This window comes from Vicugna pacos, chromosome 13 (assembly GCF_048564905.1).
Source record: "Vicugna pacos chromosome 13, VicPac4, whole genome shotgun sequence".
In the NCBI taxonomy this organism is placed as follows: domain Eukaryota; kingdom Metazoa; phylum Chordata; class Mammalia; order Artiodactyla; family Camelidae; genus Vicugna; species Vicugna pacos.
This window is the reverse complement of record NC_132999.1, coordinates 58,758,047-58,776,484: the sequence shown is the minus strand read 5'-3', so window position 1 is coordinate 58,776,484 and position 18,438 is coordinate 58,758,047. Positions and strand designations below refer to the sequence as shown.

The following is an 18,438-nucleotide window of genomic DNA, read 5'->3' as shown; positions in this document are numbered from 1 at the left end:
GGAGAGCTCAGGGGATGTTTGAGCTCGGTTCCCAAGGATCGTGGACCGCGGTGCATGACCACTCTTTCTGTCCGATGATTCACAGCTCCAGCCTGAGAGGAGGCTGGAGGATGGAGCCGGGACCCTGACAGCAGGGAACTGACACCTTAAATCAGCGGTGTGGGGGTGCTTCCTGGGCAGTGCTGGTGCCAGGAGACATCACTCCACCCCCAGTGCTGCAGCTGAGTCAGGGCTGAAGGAGGCCATGACCCTTAGAAGAGGGAAACCTGCAGAGAAGGGCGAGGGTGCAGCCAAGTCCCAGGGGAGCCAGGAAAGGAGGCAGAGAGGCGATCCCTCAGGCTCACATGCCACCTTTAGTGGGCTTCCCTGTGCATCAGATAAAGTGCACAGGCGATGAGGTGGGGCAGAGGCCACGCCTTGGTGGACACACCCCCAGAGCTCTGCTTCTGGAGCCCGCAGCACGGGTGCAGGGCTCCCCCGGCCTTCTTTTACCCCTTCCCCGCATTCTAGGATGAAGCACGGCCTTCATGCAACCTGCTTTCTAGCCTTGAAAACACTTGGCCTCTCCTTGCCTCCTTTCCTCTCCTTTCCTCCCAGCCCCTGAGTCCCGGTACCCAGTGAGGAAGCACACACAGCTGCTGTCAGCGAGCACCTGACCTTCTGGGGATTTCCCCCAACGGCACTTCCAGTCTCCCCGCCCCTCACACAACTGGAAAGGGTCCTTCCTGCCCTCCTCAAGTCCCAGGCCCTGCAGGGGTAAAAGGATGGCGGCCACCCCCTGCAGACCCCTCCCTTTCACAAGAGCGCCTTCACAGCTACCCGATTACGATTCTCAAAAGTGCTGGTTCTCCCATCAGGACACACAGACTTGCTGGCAACATGGACCGGCCACCCAGGGTTCTTACAAGAAGTTCTCCTGTCATGACTGTAGTACACCCACTTAATCCTGAGCCCACTTGGGGGTTAGGGGCCATTTCAAGCAAGTGTTATTGGCTCAGGAGTGCTGTCACAGGACATCACGGGTGTCCATCCATGGATGTCCCACACTGGGGGTAAGGAGTGGTGAATGGGACTCAGGAGCCTAAGGTTCTGCTTTCTAATTCTGCGTCCATTAATCACAGGACAGCCTGAGCTCATAGCATCCTTGCATGAGTCTGGCTGGGAAATCCACGCACGTGAAAGGCAGTGTTTCGCTGAATTAATAAACACACTGCAACTTTTATTCCCATCATTGTTTGAAAGTTCTGTCAACTTCAGGCTGACTTTGGTCATAGAAAAATGTATTTTCTTCTCTGAGATGCCCGCTGTCCCAACCCTCCACAAGATCTGAAGTTTACGGCAGGGACAGGGTTTATTTACAAAGCAGCCAACAATAGGGGCAGGAGAACAAGTCTCAGATCTGCCTCTCCAAAGGCCAGGGAGTTGGCGTATTTATGCGTGACAAGCACGGGGAGGTCGGAGGTGCAGACATAGGTGACTGAAGGCAGAAACAGGTGAGCTGCCTGCTGCTCTGTGCAGGCACACCTGAGTCACATGCTTCTTCGTGGGATACACATGCAGACGGTGGTGGCATCTGCATGATCTGAGGATGGAGTTTTTGGCCTTCTGATGTCAAACGGGCATCCATTGTACACTCAAGCAGGCCCGGTTAAGTGGTCGGTAGTCTTACTGGTTTTAACTGGGCAAGACTGGCTGCATGGCCATGACATGAAAAAACCACTTAAGCAGCCGTTACTACAGTGACCCCTGTGGCAGAGGTGCCATCTATAGGGGGTGGTTTAAGGTGACACGTGGTCTGAGCTAAGTGAAACTTGAGGGTGTGCAATTGACAGGAACAGTGAAGGCGAGCTTGACAGGCAAAGGCAGGTTCCGGGGAGGCCTGTTCCCTCACCTACTGTCCTGTGAGACACGTTCAAGAATTTGTGAGTTACCGGTTTCTGTTAACCCTGTGGGGCTGGTTTCAATTCCACGAGGGTGGGGCCCCTGTAACTTTCACATCCTAAACTCTTTATCTAGATCTAGTGGGACCCTGGGGAAATGGTGAGCATGTCGGAGACATGATCAGAAATAATGAATGAAAGAGTGATAAGTTACATCTATACGGAATTTTGTGTAAGTGTGATTACATTGTAAAGTCAATCATGAGACCTCCACTTTACTTCCTACTATACAGAGCGTCACCTTCTTAATGTTTTTTTGTGTCTTGTCCAAAAAAAAAAAAATCACGAGTGCACAGAGCACTTCATGGTTCCCCTCACACTGTTGCTGTCCCGTTCCCCAGTGTCTTACTTTGTCCAAGTCCTTGTAACAGTATACCACAGAGTGGGTGGCTTAAACAAGGAGACTTTATGTCTGACAGTTTGTGGAGGCTGGAAGCCTGAGATCAGGGAGCCGGCGTGGTCGGGCTGTGCAGAGAGCCAGCTTCCTAGTCTCCCCACGTGGTGGGGGTGGGGTGCACTCAGGTCTCCTCGTTCCCCGATAAGGGCACTGACCCCATCTTGGGGCTCCACCCACACGGCCTCATGCAAACCTAGTTATCTCCCAAGACCCATCTCCAAATCCCAGCACACTGGGGATTAAGGCTTCAAGACATGAATTCGTCAGGGGGTTGAGGCAAACACTCACTTCATAGCAACCCATCACCATAAAGAGAGGACCAGTCCCCAGGGGACCAAGCCAGCAGCCCAGTGGGCATCCTGCTCTCTTTGCTTCCCCCCCACCCCCGAGCCTCCTGCATATGCCAGCGCTGCGTCACCTCCTATGTCTCCACACCTCGGTGGGTCTCCAACATGCTGGCTTCGTCCAAGCCTGTGAAGGCTGTGCTCTCACCCTCCTCTCCCTTCGGGCTCCTGTGTCCCTGCAGCTTGATCTCCCTGCCACCACCGCAGTGAGCAGGAGGGCATTAGTCACATCATGGGAGTCTCCCGAAGGATCCCCTCTTCATTGCAAGTCCCACGTGACCTGCCTGCACCCTCCCTGCCCAGCCTCGGTGGCTTGCATTCTGTTCCTCATTTGGCCGAGCCCTTCACTACATGGTGGTTGGCACTGTCCACCCACAGCCTCAACACAGTGCCCTCAAACTGACAAATGTTCTTTGTTTGACCAAAATTTGTTCAGCCTTCTGAACCTTCTCCGGGGATTATCTGTGCTCTTCTTCGCAATACCCAATTTTAACAAGAACCCTAAGGCAGTCTGCAGGAAACCCCCAAACTCCTCTCTGCCCTCTCTTGGTATCTGATCACGCTGGGCTGCCTTCAACAAGAATTCTGTTCAGTGGTTCACCAGAATTGCTCCCGGAACTGATGGCTCCTCTTAGCAAAATTCCAGCCACCAACCCCCTTGCTCCTTGATCATGAATCCCCAGTTGTATCCATTGTAATGTGAATGGAGCCCGGTCCCATACTGGGGTCTCTTTTCCTCCATTGCGATAGTCCTGAATAAAACTTGCCTTCACCACTTAAAGCTCCCACAGCTGATTCCTGCTGAGGCAGGAAAGCTCTTTCAAATTCTTGTGTATCTGAGAATGAGCAACTTGGAGTCTGGCCACTTTGTAGCGTTCCATATCAGCCCTTGAGATTTCTTAAGGGAGCTATTTACAAGTTGCCACTTGAAAATAATGATTTTGGGGGGGATCTCACAGCAGGTGGGACGCCGTAGGAACACCCCCAGCTTAGACTCTGCAGTTTCTCCATTTCCACTGTCATCGCGTGAAGTCTGTCAGTCAGTCCTTTCCAACAGGTTAGACTGTCTGAGAACCCAGGGGTCCTTCTGATCCCTTCAACCAAGGCAATCTCTACCCAGCAGGGACCTTGGTTCACCAGCTTAAAAATGGGGAAAATAGCAGTGACGTCTAGATTTTCTGCGAACGTTACTGGAATTCGTCGATATAATGTACTGACACCATTACTTACCCAGCTTGTGTTTAATAGTATGATTATTATATGATTATTGTTGTTACAAATCTCATTCTATTGCAGCTCATTAATAAAGAGGATGGATGGTGGGACTTAAAATGTCTATTGAGTACAATTCAGTTTAATCCAATTTTATGCAAAGGCCACGTTTAGCCATGGAAGAAATGTGGAGAAAGGAATCTTCTGGGAAGTTATCAAGGTGGAGGACACCCCTGAAAGAATCCCAGCTGGGCAGCCAGTGGTACACAAGGATTGTTTGGGCATCACGTTAAATGGAGGGAGCAGGGTTGAAACGCACGGAAAATTCTGGGGTGGGGGGAGGATCTCACTTTCTTTGCATCCTGAAACCTCAAAAGAATCTCCATGTGATGCAGCCCAGGGTGGGAGCCATCCCTGGACACGGGAGACCCTTAAGCCTCAAATACAGCCCCTGACTTCTGTGGGCAAAGGTGCTGGTATTTGTGAACAGTGCTTACTCTGAAGGGAAAAACAGAATTTTGTTTCTTTGCTTAACGGCGTCACCTTGATCAGAATCTGAATTGAACTTACCTGAGTTTAAGGAAACAGTAATTACCAAAATACACTTGGAAAAGGGCTGGTGGTTCTGCTCCCAAGGCCCCTGGAAAATGGATGGACTCGTTTGTCATCTGGAAAATGTCCTCGTTGGGGGGAAAAAAAAAAAGAAAACTTAAAGAAAGCATCTCCTGAGAGCAGCTGCGCGCGGACGACAGGGTTAGGAGTGACTGATCCACGTTCATGTCTCCCTCTGGCGCCAAGTTCCCAAAGAGCCTGCAGTACCCTCCCTCGGTGGCTCTTAGACTTGGAAATGTCTGATTTCCAGGGCAGGACACCTCTCCCTTGCTCACATTCTCAGATTTAGTTTTGGGTTTTTTTTTTTTTTTAATGCCAGTTTGCTGCCCTGATCCCAACTTTCCGGAAGGATACACCCTCAAAGATGACACTATCTCAGCCTGAAAAGGCTACAAACTGTATGATTCCAACCAAATGACATTCTGGAAAAGGCACAGCTACAGAAACAATAAAAAGACCAGGGTTTCCAGGGGTTTGGGGAGAGGGAGGGAGGGAGGAATGAACAGCTGGAGCACAAGGGATTTTTAGGGCAATGAAATTATTCCATACGATACTATAGTGGCTCCATGTCATGATGCATTTGTCAAAGCCCATAGAATGTACAACATCAAGAGTGAACCCTGCTGTAAACTATAGACCTGGGTTGATAATAACATGTCCATGTTGGTTCATCGATTGTACCATCCCACTGATGAGGGATGTCGAGGGTAGGGGAGGATATATGTGTGGGTGGAGAGGGCTATGTGCAAGCTCTCTGTTTTTTCTGCTCAATTCTGCTGTGAACCTGAAACTGCTCCAAAGAATAAAGTCTATTAAAAAAACAAAAAAGATGACACTGTCTCCTCTTAGACACTCCCTTTTAATTTCTAAATAACACCCAGGGAAAAATCTTCACCTCCCTCCTTCCCAAGAATAAAAGTACCCTTTATTCCACAGTTTTGCAGACAATCACAGGGTCCTTTTGGGAAGGCCCAGCTCCACAGCGCCCAGCCCGCACCGCCACAGCTCATTGCGATTTTGACCCGTCCACCTTCAGAGAAGGCTTGGATTAAGGCTGGAAAATCAACCACATCCCCCAAAGCACTTCCCTTGCTCCCTGAATAGGTTCACGATGTCCTGTGCTTCTGACATGACACCTAAGTGACCCTTGATATGAGTTTAAATGTATCTTGTTTCCTTTGTAAATGACACCCCTGTCTTCATGAAGCTTTTAAATTCAGGGACATTTTGATAATTTTGGTATTTCCCCTAAAATGATGCTTTCAAGTTTCATTTTTCCTCTCCAATGTCAGGAAGCCATAATGCCGCCCTTGTCTCACATCCACCGCCCTAAATGCCCATATCGGCATAACTCATCCATGTGTGTGGAGTGAATGAATGAAAGAGTCCTTGGTTCCCACCCTGCCTCGTTCTTTTTCTTTGCTGGATGAATATCTGACTCAGCAAGTAAATTGGGGAAAGATGAAGATCCAATCAGGATCAGTCTGATGGGCAGTCTGGAATCTAATCAAGTGACCCTTCCTGATTGAACAGTTAGTAGCTGGAAAGAGGGATGATGGGATTAGAAAGGTCTATAAAAACCTCAGGCACCAAAGAAGAGATGCAGACTCTTCTGGCTCTGGACTCACTGGCTGGGTTCTCAGCGGCTCTGCGGACCGAGCACCCCACCAGCCACATCCCAGCAAGTAAGTTACCAAGCTCGGATAGGACGCCCTCTTCTTAACCCATGGTTAGCTCATCTTGAATGGGGCCCGGGATGGCGGAGAGAGGTTTTTAAAAATTATTTCTTTTCAGATCAGCAGATTTAAGGTTTGGTTTTGCCTCTATGTGTGGTTTTGCCTGTGCCCCGAGCGTTTCGATTTGTGCTTTGGCTTACATCATTGTAAAATGTCTTAAGCAAGCAGATAGTCTTAATCCGAAAACATCTGTTTGGAATTTTATTCCTTGAAATTTAAAATGCTGAGTTTGTGCACAAAGGGCATTCATTTCCGGGGTATCTCCTTAATCTTTACCAGCCAGGTGAACTGTGGTAACTGACGATGTAGGCTCGGTGGGTCCACGTGATGCCCCTCTTCGGGGCTCTAAGGGATGGTCTGAAAGTCTTCCCCCCAAAAAGTCTGCAGTTGGCTTTCAGGCTACTGGTACCCACTTCCCAGGGGACATGAAGCACAGCAGTGGGTGGAACTGAACGGGCTAGTGGTTGCCTTCCTTCCTCCTCAGTGCTTGTGAGGCGCTTGTTCTGCATCCAGGAAGGAAAGAGCTCTAGCTTTGTGCCCACGGAGCCTAGCGTGGAATCGGGGTAAACTGAGGCTCCTCCATCATTCCCAGGGCCGTGACTTTGGCCCTGAGCAGCTTCCTCTGAAGGGTGGGGAGACAGACTAAGGTGTGCTCTTTCCTGGCCTGAAATGAATGTCTTGTTCTCTGGAAGTTTCTACAGGACTCCTTTTGGAGCAGAGTCAGGATGAGTACCTGGATTCCATCCCGACTCCTGGACCTGGCGGGAACCAGCCTGCTGAGGGACAACGAGGCCTCGGCCGTCACTGCTCTGGAGTACCTGCCCACCGAGCTCTTCCCGCCTCTGTTCCTTGAGGCCTTCTTTGAGAGACGCATTGAGACCCTGAAGGCCCTGGTGCAAGTCTGGCCCTTTGTCCGCCTGCCTCTGGGGGGCCTAATAGAGTTGCCTCATGTGGGGCCATTACAAGCCGTGCTGGATGGGCTCGATGTCCTGCTAGCCCAGAAAGTTCGCCCCAGGTGAGTAGCCTGTAGGGTCCTGTGCGTCCCTGAGGAGCCAGCTGGGGTGAGGGGAAGTGAGTGGCCAAGGGAGGGACCAGAGGCTCTGATGATGCCAACAAAAAAGCTCAGAGGTCTTGGCCACTGCGGAGCTCACTTTGGGCAATGCCTTCCTGCAGTGCAGGAGCGCCTAAGCGCAGGGCACTTTAACAAAGATGCGCCACCTTCTCCCAGTGATGCTTAAAGGTACTTAAAGTGGAGAACCAGGAAGGATAGGAGGGGAAGGGTGATGGAGGAAAGTGAGGCAGAGAAGGAAGAGGGCAAGGCTGCACCGAATGTCAGGAATGTGAAGAGAGAGCACAGGTAGGAATTCCGGGCGTCCGTGTCTAAATTCTGAGTCTGTGGCTTCATTCAGCGTGGATCTTACTGCATCCCAGTCAATCTGCTGTTTCCCTACAGGAGGTGCAAACTGCGGGTGCTGGACTTACGGAACACTGGCCAGAGATTCTGGAGCATGTGGTCTGGAGAAGGCACTCATGTGTGTTCAAGGTCACGGGTGGCACCAGTGGCTGAGGACAGGTTGAGGACAAAGCAGCCCTTGGCTCCCTTGAAGGTGTTCATAGATCTTTATCTCAAGAAAAGGACCCTGAATAGATTCCTCACCTACTTCCTCAGGTGGGTGGAGCAGAGGAAAGGTTTGATTCACCTGTGCTGCAAAAAGCTGAAGATTGTTTCAATGCCCGTGGGAAATATTATGAAGGTCCTGAGTCGGGTGCAGCTGGACTGTATCCAGGAGGTGGACATGGACTGCACATGGCGCCTGTCCACCCTGGCCGGGTTTGCTCCTCTGCTGGGCCAGATGACTAGTGTGCAGAAACTCCTCCTCTCCCACATCAACGTGTCTGCCTTTGAGGAGCAGGACCAGCAGCATCTTGCCCAATTTACCTCTCAGTTCCTCAGGCTGCACCACCTCCGGAACCTCCATATAGAATCTCCCTCTTTCCTTGAAGGCCACCTGGACCAGGTGCTCAGGTGAGAGGGGACCACTGGCCGTGTGACAGGGAGCACAACAGTAGACTGTCACGTGCATCGTCTCCTTTGCTGCTCTGTCCCAAAGCGTAGTGCCACATAACCAGACAAATCAAGGCAGGAAGCCAAACTGGTCCAGCGGCTCTGGAAAGGGACACCAGGCTAGGAAGGTTCAGATTGTAGACTGGGGTGTTCTGATCTAGTAATGGAGGGTTTGTGATTTCTTCCTTAGGAAGAGATGTCTGTGTTCAAATGACTTAAAAATAAAAAAAGATAAATGAAGAGGATATTGAAGAGGGGAAACCACATGAGACCAGAGTATTTCTAAAGAGATGTTCTGTGCTCACCAGGTCATGACCACAATGAGCCTGTCTCAAGTTCCCTGTCTGTAAAAGTTTACTTTGTGTTCCAGATAAGGTAGTTAATGTATGGAAAATACATCATTCTGGACAGGATGGTTAGGGAGCTGGAGCCAAAGGAATACTAAAAAGTGGTAGATGGTTTGCAGATGATGCAGGGATGTAAGTCAGCCCTGGCAGACTGGCAACCCTAGTGGATGCTGAGAGAGCTTGCCTAGGTTGGTCCTTCCTGCATGTCTCCAACAAGCCTCACCTGGCCCAGAGACATGAGCTTCAGGAGCCTAAGCAAGTGCTGAAGGAAGCCTTAGCTGAAAGCATTTTTTAGAATCTCATTTCCCATATTAAAATTCAGTTATAACAACACTGGATTGAACAGTGTGTCAGGATCTCCTCTGAGCATATTATCTTCATCCCCACAAGGAAGTAAGGTTTAGTTCGCTTGACAGACGAGGAAAAGAGAGCTTTCAACATTCTACGTACTTGACTCAGTCACATAGTAAAGGTGAAAGGATTCAGCCTGAAGTGAGACTGGGCATCCTGTGTACTGACCTTCATCAGATGGTCAGAACGACCTGGTCCTTGGCCAAATCATTTGTCTCTCACCTGGCATCTGGTTTTCCAAAGACTAATTGCTTGGTTTCTTTTCAGGTTCCTAAAGACCCCCTTGGACAACTTCTCAATAACTAACTGCCAGCTATCGGAATCGGACTTCACCCACCTGTGCCAGTGCCCGAACATCAGTCAGCTAAAGGGCTTGGATCTGAGTGGTGTCACCCTGACCAACTTCAGGCCTGAGCTGCTCCAAGTTCTGCTGGAGAAAGTTGCGGCCACCCTGCAGGAACTGGACTTAAACCTGTGTGGGATCATGGACTCACATCTGGAGGCCATCCTGCCCGCCCTGAGCCGCTGCTCCCAGCTCAGGACCTTGAGCCTGGGTGGGAACCTCCTCTCCATGGCCGTCACTGAGAAGCTGCTGCGACACACAGACGGGCTGCCCAGTCTATGTGCTGAGTTTTACCCCGCCCCTCGGGAGAGTTACAGCCCTCAAGGAGTTCCACTTCGAGGGAGAATTGCCCAGCTGCAGGCTGAGCTCATGGAGATCCTGAGAGACCTGGGACGTCCCAGGACCATCTGGCTTAGCCTCAGCTTCTGTCCTTACTGCGGGGATGACGTATGTGACCACATGGAGCCCATCATGTACTGCTGCAGTACCCCCGCCTAGTTGGTAGTCTCCATCAAAAGCTTTCTTCTGGGTGTGTGGAAACTGAAATCTAGGACATAGTTGCATTATGAAGGGAACACAGACCGTGGTTTCAGACATCTGCTCAGTGTGAATAGGGAAAGGAGAGGCGATCCAGCGGGGGTGCAGGCTCGCAGGGGAAATGCTGACTCAGGGGGTTGATGGGACTTGCGCGGACATGTATCTATAGAGTCAGGACGACGAATCTAAATTTCTGGAGGGAATATGGGCTTGAGGTGCTCGTGTTGGACTGACCCCTATGTGTACGGTTGTAAAGAAATGGTCAGAAATAAAGGGACCCTTGGTGTAAACCGACTCCTGCTCTCCATTGTGTATTATTCTGTTTTCTCAGTTTGCATCTCAGGAATCTCCAGCTACTGATTTAAAAAAAAAAAAGGCACTGAGTTGTCTGTGAGCTGAAACCCTGCCACTCCCACCAGTTCTGTCTTCTGTCTGGGGCATCTCTTACCTCCTTATTTATTTCTGTGGCTGTTCAGTTAGTTAATCACACACTAAGGGCATCACACTCAGTGGCCAATGAGCCACTGGAGTGAAGGGCTCTTGGCAGGGCTGACTCACTGCCAACTCAGATCATGACACGGACATGAGAACTCCTCATCTTTCTCCATGTGGGTGCCTAATTCTCAATTCCGGGCCATTCTGTGCACTGGGAAAGGTCTTCACTACATAAGTAATGGACCCACTTCTGAAAGGGTTCGTCCACACCGCAGATGAGCCAGAGCCTCATGTCCTCACCAACCCACACCTGCCATGGGAGGGCAGTGGTTCTTGAATTAAACCACTTGTCACCAGTAAAGAGTAAAACCACCAAGTTCCTTTTAGGAAATACTGAAATGTACAGGTATAACATGATTTCATTATTTCTAAGCCACATGAAGAAATTATATCCTTTGGTGGGGGGTAGGTCATGTCATTGAGAGACTAACATTCCCCCCCTCCCCCCGCCCGCTGTCTCTCCCTATCAGGGAAGACTAGTGTAGCATGTTTTATCATCCACATATCAGGATGTGTCACAAAATACTTGTTACACACATCTTATGACTCCTACCCGACCCTCTCGGCCCTCAGTTCCACATCCCCAGAATCAACAACTGCAGAGGGGGCTTTGCTGTACTAACATACTGATAAATACCCCCATGTCAGTGGACCTGAGCAGTTCAAAGCCATGCTGTTCATGAGTCATCTCTCTCTATATTTATTAGGTGGGATTTGTTATGGCAACAGGCTTGCAGGGTTAGAGAGGCCGAGCAGTGCAACAGTCTACGCTCTGAAAGCTAGAGAACCAGCAAAGCCAGTTTTATAACCCAGACTGAGGCTAAAGGCAGAAAACCAGGGGAGCTGGTGATGGAACCCCAGGTCTGAGAACCAGGGGACCACGGTTGTAAGTCTCAGAGTCCCAAGTGTCAAGAGCCAGAAACTGCAACGTTCATAAGCAAGAAGGGGGGCAGGGGGAAGCGGACATGCCATCTGGTTCCATTCAGGCTGCCAAGGACAGGATGGTGCCCATCCACACTGGTGAGGGCAGGTCACTTCACCTCCTACAGATTTCAATGCCAACCTCTTCCAGAAACACCATCTCAGAAACACCCAGAATTAATGTCATATACAATTAACCATCACGGGGACCATAAACCAAGGGCTTATGACGCCTGCTGGTGTTGTTGGCTCTGGGGATGGCGTGGATGTTGGGGTGGTGGGGACCTTAGGCAAGAGGCACAGGTTCCCTGGAAAATGACAGTAACGATGCACATAGCTTATGGGTCCTTGTAGGAGCAATGAGATGAAGCACCCTGATGTGTTGACCCTGGACCTGGCATACACGAGCAGCTCGATAAATGAGACTTTTCCTTACTTTCCCTCCTAGCAGACTCACCACCCCTGCCCCAAGGAGTCTCCATTCCTCAAGCTCACCCTCCTCCTACAACATTAAGGAAATAAGGAAGGACTCAGCACTTACATGAGGCCACTGATGAGTCTGTATTGTTTGGCATTCTAAAAAAAGTGCCGTAAGGTAAATGCTAGTTGAGTATAAATATTTGCCCTGTGATTTCTATAAATATTAAAGGTACAAACTGTCTTTCAAAATTGTAAAGGAAATTTAGTGTTTTTAAAGGAAGCATGTGAATATTTTTTAAAATGTGTAACTTGGTTTGGAGCCTCAAAAGAAAAAAGTCTTTAAAACTGACCTTAAAGATCATTCAACAAAAACTGTTTCTTCTTTAAAAAAAACATTTAGAATAATAAAATTTCAGAGATGGAAGAATTGTATTATATTTTTAAAAATAAATTTTGTGTATTTTGGAGCAGTTTTATGTTCTAAGTGAAATTGAGTGCAAGGTGCAGAAAGTTTCCACTTAAGTCTTGCCCTCACCATGTGCACAGCCTCCCCAGCTACCAACATCCCCCATCGGACTGGTACGAGTTTGTTACAATCGAGGAACCTACACTGACACGTCATTATCACCCAAAGTATGTCGTTTACGTTAAGGTTCACCCTTGGTGTTCTACATTTTACGAGTCTGGGCAAATGTATAGTGATGCATTTCCACCACTGTAATATCACACAGAGTGATCTCACTGTGCTAAAAATCCTCCTTGCTCTGCCTAGCCAGCCCTCCTCTGCCTCAACCCCTAGAAACAATTGATTGTTTTTTGCTGGTCTTAGAGTTTGCCTGTTCCAAAATGTCATGTAGTTGGAATCATACAGTATGTAGCCTTTTCAGATTGGTTCTTTGACTTAGTAATAGATATTGAAGGTTCCTCCTTACCTTCTCATGGTTTTATAACATTCCATTGCAGGGAGGGTATAGCTCAGTGGTAGAGCATGTGGTTAGCATGCAGGAGGTCCTGGGTTCAATCCCCACTACCTCTATTTAAAAAAAAATAAGAACTTAAAAAGTTCACTTGTTCAAATTTATCAGTATACTTATTAATTCACTTACTGAAGGACATCTTGGTTGTTTCCAAGTTTTGCCAATTATGAATAAAGCCACTCTAAGCATCTGTGTGCATTTTTGTGTGTGTGTGTGGAGGGCATAAGCTTTCAACTCATTTGACCAGATACCAAGGAGAGAGATTGCTGGAATGTAGGATAAGGGCATATATTACAGTTATTTTTTTAACTTGGCAATCTCATCTGTTAGACAGAGACTGTCCCCTGAAGGACAGGGACTGGGTCTCCAGCACCCTGTGGTCCCACAGCCACATACGGAGCCTGACTTTTCAGTAAGTGATTATAACTACATGGTCCATGGAAGTCTGTATCACTGTTTATAGTCAAATGTTATTTAACGTTAAAATGCAAATTTGGGGAAAGTCAGTATTAGCTGGCTGCCCATAGTATAAACATGTAGGCTATAGAAGAAATAGCATTTGTGGTCAATACATATGTACCTGTAAATTATATATGAAAAAACTGCTTTTGTTTTTCACGCTTTTGTTGGCTTTGCCCAAGTAACACAGGACAACATTCTCAATGTAGCACAATAATGCAGACAGAAGAAACTTCTCTCCTGTCCTTTCTCCTCATCCCAGGACCCTCTCGAGAGGGTTCAATTTAGTGCACCTTTTGGACTTCCACCTGACTTTCTATACAACTAAATGTGCATGTAGATACATCTGGTTTCTTCTTCCCGTGTAGAAAAAGCATCTTATTGTAGTTTTGATCATCTTGCTTTTTTTAAACTTAAGGTTAGGTCTCAAGGGTAAGCCTTCATTCCTATGAGCTGGGATATCGTATTCCTTAAGATGAACGGTCCACAGTTTAACCCTTTGTCTGTTTATGTAAATTTAGTTTAGCCTAATTGTTTATACCATTACCAACCATGCAGTGCAAAACTTCTTGTCCCCACCAAAGATTCTCACGTATGATGCCAGAATTTTATTAAGAGTCTTCAAGTGAGCAGTGCATTGCCCGGTGCAGGGACAGCACAGTGCAGTTTTCAAGAGCCCTGACAAACAGATGCGCCTCGGAATTCACCTGAAACCGTGACCTTGAAGAAGTTATTGTCCCTCTCTGAATCTCTCTTTTTCCTGAGTGGGTAGCGTGATGGTCTCTAACTCGAATAAAACCATTGAGCCCAGAGACTGGTGTGGTACAAACCTCCATAACAACTACAGGCGTATACAGGAAAAGAGCCAACGCCACAGCGGACGGCCCAGCGGTGAGGCAGGGTCCCATCCCCTGCCAGCTGTCCCCAGCGCCGAGGCAGGATGCTCGGACTGTGAAACCGGGCACCTTAGGAGCCAGGCCTGCCTGCCCCTCTTGGAGCCTGGCCCATTAGAAGGGACAAGCCTGCCCTCGATGGCCAATTGATCACCAATTTGCAGGTGGTTATGGCTTCAGGTTCAAGGTGTCTCTGATTGGAAATCATCCTGGGAGCAGATGTGAAAATAATGCAAAACCAGATTTCACCGACCCCAGCGATTTTCTGTTTGTTCTTGGAGAACATGTGGGGGCTGGTGGTGAACTTGGCTGTACCAATGCTCAGAGAATTCATGAACATGAATTTGAAGGCAAAGTCACGTTGCCCTGCAAACCTTGTGGGACTCACTCCCAGGTCCCAATTCCAACCAGACTTGACCTTGCTGGCACCTCACGTTGTGTCCTGGGCCTCAGGTTCTCCATCTGAGAAATAAAATTTCTGTGCGCTCTCCAGGGAAACGTGGCTGGAACTGTAGTTACAGAGGTGACTGCTGAATCCGGCTTTCAGTCGGGGCTTTGGTTTTCCTGGATGAGGGTGTCCACAGCCGCTGCAGGGGCAGCTCGACTGTGTGCAGTTTCTGTGACCCAGCTCTCCAGCTCCTAGGCTAAAGTCTCCCCACCCCTTGTCTACTGCAGGAGGGGGACTCGCTTTCCATTCGCTCCCTGGTGAAACCCCCACCTCAGGTCAAATTGCCGGGACATGTTTCTCCATGAATGAGACACGAACCCCGCAAGGCTCAGGGCCAGGTGAAAAGATGAGTGAAGAATTCCATGTGCGGTCAGGGAGACCCGGAGGGCACAGGACCCGCTTCACGGAAGCTGCCCTTCCGTTCCTGTCCAGTGATGCCCTTTGGGGATGTGGGTTCACTGTTGCCAGAATTTTCTTTTAAAATTTTCCCCAAGGAACTTTGGAGAGTATATTGTCATATATAATCTGCTTTTTAAAACTCTGACTACAAATTTAATTTTTTTTTACACATTGTCCTCAAACATGTCTGGGGACACATTTGGTTTTGGGGTTCCCTCTGATTTGGGAAAACAGTCCAAAATGGCACTCTAGGCTAACCCAGAGTGACCCTGATGAGACAGAAGAGAAACCTCATGCCTTTGCTTCTCTGACCGGACGCCGGCCGTGGCTGGGGGATGCCGACTTTTAAACTCCTGAGGGCAGAATGCCCCTTGTAATTCCACAATCCTGCTCCTCCAGGTATAAAATACAGAATCCACGAGAGGCAATCATAAGTAGCTCTTGCACGAGTACACATTGTGCTTATGTGGACAGAATTACAGGCTTCTTGTGTTCCTCTGCAGTTGATTTTTTTTAAACGCAAGGATGTAAATAACTGAAATCTAAATGCCCAACACACTCCATACTTTTTTTTTTTTTTTTTTGGTACCTGCTTCTTTCCCATTCTTCTCGTTTCTTAGGAAGTCACGACCAACCTCTAGCAGGTTCCTCAGCCCCTGTCTTACCCTCATTCCTCATCTTGATTCTAAGAGAAAAGTGCTGCCAATACTGCCTTCAGGGGTCCCCAGAACTGTCTCTGTGGCCACTTAAGTGCATCCAGGATCCCCTGTCAGGAGCAGAGAAGGGTCTGACGCTGCCATCACTGCTTCCCCCTTACCTCCCCCAGATTAGGTTCACTAGAGGCCCACAGACTGGAAAACACGCATCAGGTCACAGCCCTCCTTACAAAATTCAAGGGGTCCCCGGCAAGCCCTTGCTTGGGTGGTCTCACCATAGCAGCCTCACCTCCTCTTCCTGCCTTTCCCCTCGTTCAAAGCCATGCATGCCTCTCACCTTGCTTCTGCGACCCTCCACAGCAGCCATTTCTGAGCTCTCAATGCCCTTGTGTGTCCTGAAACTCAAGATCCTCCGGACAGCTGGGCAACGGGTGAGGCCTGGAGGAAGCCAGGGGAGGGAGGGCAGGACAGGAGATTCAGAAAAAACCTGCGGGAGCTAAAGCTCGGGCAAAGATGAAGAGTGTGACCGAGAGAAGTCAGTCTAATTTAGCCTAATTCGGTCTCCTCAGGGACTGTGCCTGCTTGCAGAATCGTGGGAAAGGAGCTGGAACCAGAGAGCCGCTGGCCTCAGGATGGGCCTAAAGCTGGTCTTCAGGGATTCCCATCAGACTGGTGCCATTTGTCCCTTCAAGGGTGAGGTCACGAGCCACTGCGGTTGTTGACCTTGACACCCCCCCAAAGGATTTTAGGGTGCAGATCAGGAGCGAGGCGCTCTGTGCTTTGGGAAAGAGTAGCAAAAAGCCTTTCAGAATCATTAACTGGGACATCCGTCTGCTCCTTGTGACGTGCACCAACCTTCTCGTGACCGGCAGCAGCTTCCACGGAGAGGCGTCCTTGATGGTACACACCACCCCCTCGCCACCAAAATTGTTTCTGCGCTGACGTGCCGCTCACCTCTGCATATCTTCAGAGCTTTCCGAGAGGCTGTCTCCCGGCCTCAGTGATTTCCCGAAGTAAACTAACTCAGAACTCTCGTGTTGCGCATTTATTTTTCAGTTGCTATTTTGGTGTCCGCTAGGGATCAAGAGCAGAAAATGCTCCTCCTTCACCAGTGAGGGCATGGGGCCCCAGCACCAGCAGAGACTCAGTGCCTGTCCACCTCCTGCTGAGTTTAGGCGAACTCGGGTGAGTCTCTCCTGGTTCTCAGGTCTCCTGGTTATTTGATATTTCTGAGTTTTATTTGGCTGTGTTTAACAGGCACCGGGACCTCCCAGCTAAGATACTGGGGGTTCCCCTCCCAACTGAAAGATACTGGAGGAACCTGGCTAAAAGACACCAGGAGACAGTACTGCCCCGTGGAAGTTACCAGGGGAAACCAGTGATCTGAGCTCCCAGGGGGGTTTTAGGTGGCGGGAGCGAGAAACCCAGACACGTAAGAAAAAAGAGAAGACTCTAGGGTGACACCTGGTGGAGTCAGGCTCACAAGCCCTCCAGACAATTTCATCACGAAAATTTTATCTCAGACAAATTTAACTTTAAAATGGGAAATAGAGTCTCTCAAACAGAGAAACGAGGCGCCTCAGAAAGCCAACATCAGGCTAACCCCCCGGGCAGGCTTATGTACGTACAAAACTTATACTAGCAAGTAACGACTTAATTGGAAATGACAGGATAATCTTGCACTGACAATGGCCAAGATAGGGCTCTTTTATTGCATACACAGTGAAGTTCAAGAAAGCCAGCCTGATAAAAAAAATCTTTTCAGAATTCTGACCCCGAGGGAGCAAGTTCTTCTGCAAGAACTGCCTTTTCTCTGCCTGTGTCTTAGGAAGCAAATGCCCTACCAGGGCTCCCAGAAACACCCCTCTCATCTAGACCATCTCTAATTCCTGACACTGAGGGGAAAAGCAGAAAAGGCCTTTTCAAATGTAACTTATTCCAACTGTTATTTACAGAGCAGTGAGCTTTATATTGCAATACCTGATTCATAACTAAGTTTTAAAATGAAATTATGAGTTCTCAGGCAACTGAGAACCTAGCAGAAGCGTCTGAGATCAATTCTCATGACATGTTAACGATCCCATAGAGGATCCCACTACAATCCCTGAGCAAATTCTTCCCAGCAGGGGGCATAAAACCCTGAGCGTCCAGGGTCCCAAGCACCCACGGCAGCTTTAGATGGTCAGAGGGAGAAAGCGAGACAGTTAAGAGAGTTAAACTGCCCCAAAGGTAACTCCTTGTCAGTTAGGTTCAGAAGCAACACACCTCTGATCCATCACCTTGTCTTAGAAAGTTGTTCCGATCATGTTTTTACCTGAATTAGAATACCAGGCTAGTAATGGGAAACTGTGCCTGGAAACCCCAACAGCTCCAGAGGGAGAGCCACCTGTGGGAACCCCCCTGAATTTAGATATAATACCTATGGAATGGACACTTGCGAGTATTTAACTAAATGGGAAAAATCTAACCAAAGATACGTTTTCCCTGAGATGGCCAAAATGGAACCCCTTTGATTTACCTGAATTAATCTACTTGCAAGCTCAATTAGAAAAAGCCTACCATAAAATCCAACAACCAGGTTGGGAGGCCTATTTTAATCAGTACCTGAATGCTTCAAAGTGAGGAAATAAATAAAATGGCTCTATTGCAAGAAACTAATGTTCATAGCAGCACTATTTACAATAGCCAAGACATGGAAACAACCTGAATGTCCATCAACAGATGGCTGGATAAAGATGTGATATAGATATACAATGAAATACTACTCAGCCATAAAAGAGGAATAAAATAATGCCATTTGCAGCAACATGGATGGACCTGGAGATTGTCATTCCAAGTGAAGTAAGCCAGAAAGAGAATGAAAAATGTCGTATGATATCACTTACA

At 48.6% G+C, this 18,438-nt stretch overlaps 1 protein-coding gene across 1 annotated transcript; it reads left to right on the top strand.

Annotated features, from left to right (window-relative positions):
* Positions 1-6,966: 6,966 nt before the first annotated feature.
* On the top strand, positions 6,967-9,845 carry LOC102534697 (PRAME family member 15-like). Its single transcript, XM_006197023.2, has 3 exons — positions 6,967-7,256; positions 7,695-8,267; positions 9,272-9,845. The coding sequence occupies exons 1-3, from the start codon at positions 6,967-6,969 to the stop codon at positions 9,843-9,845; spliced, it is 1,437 nt and encodes a 478-aa protein (XP_006197085.1).
* Positions 9,846-18,438: the final 8,593 nt, after the last annotated feature.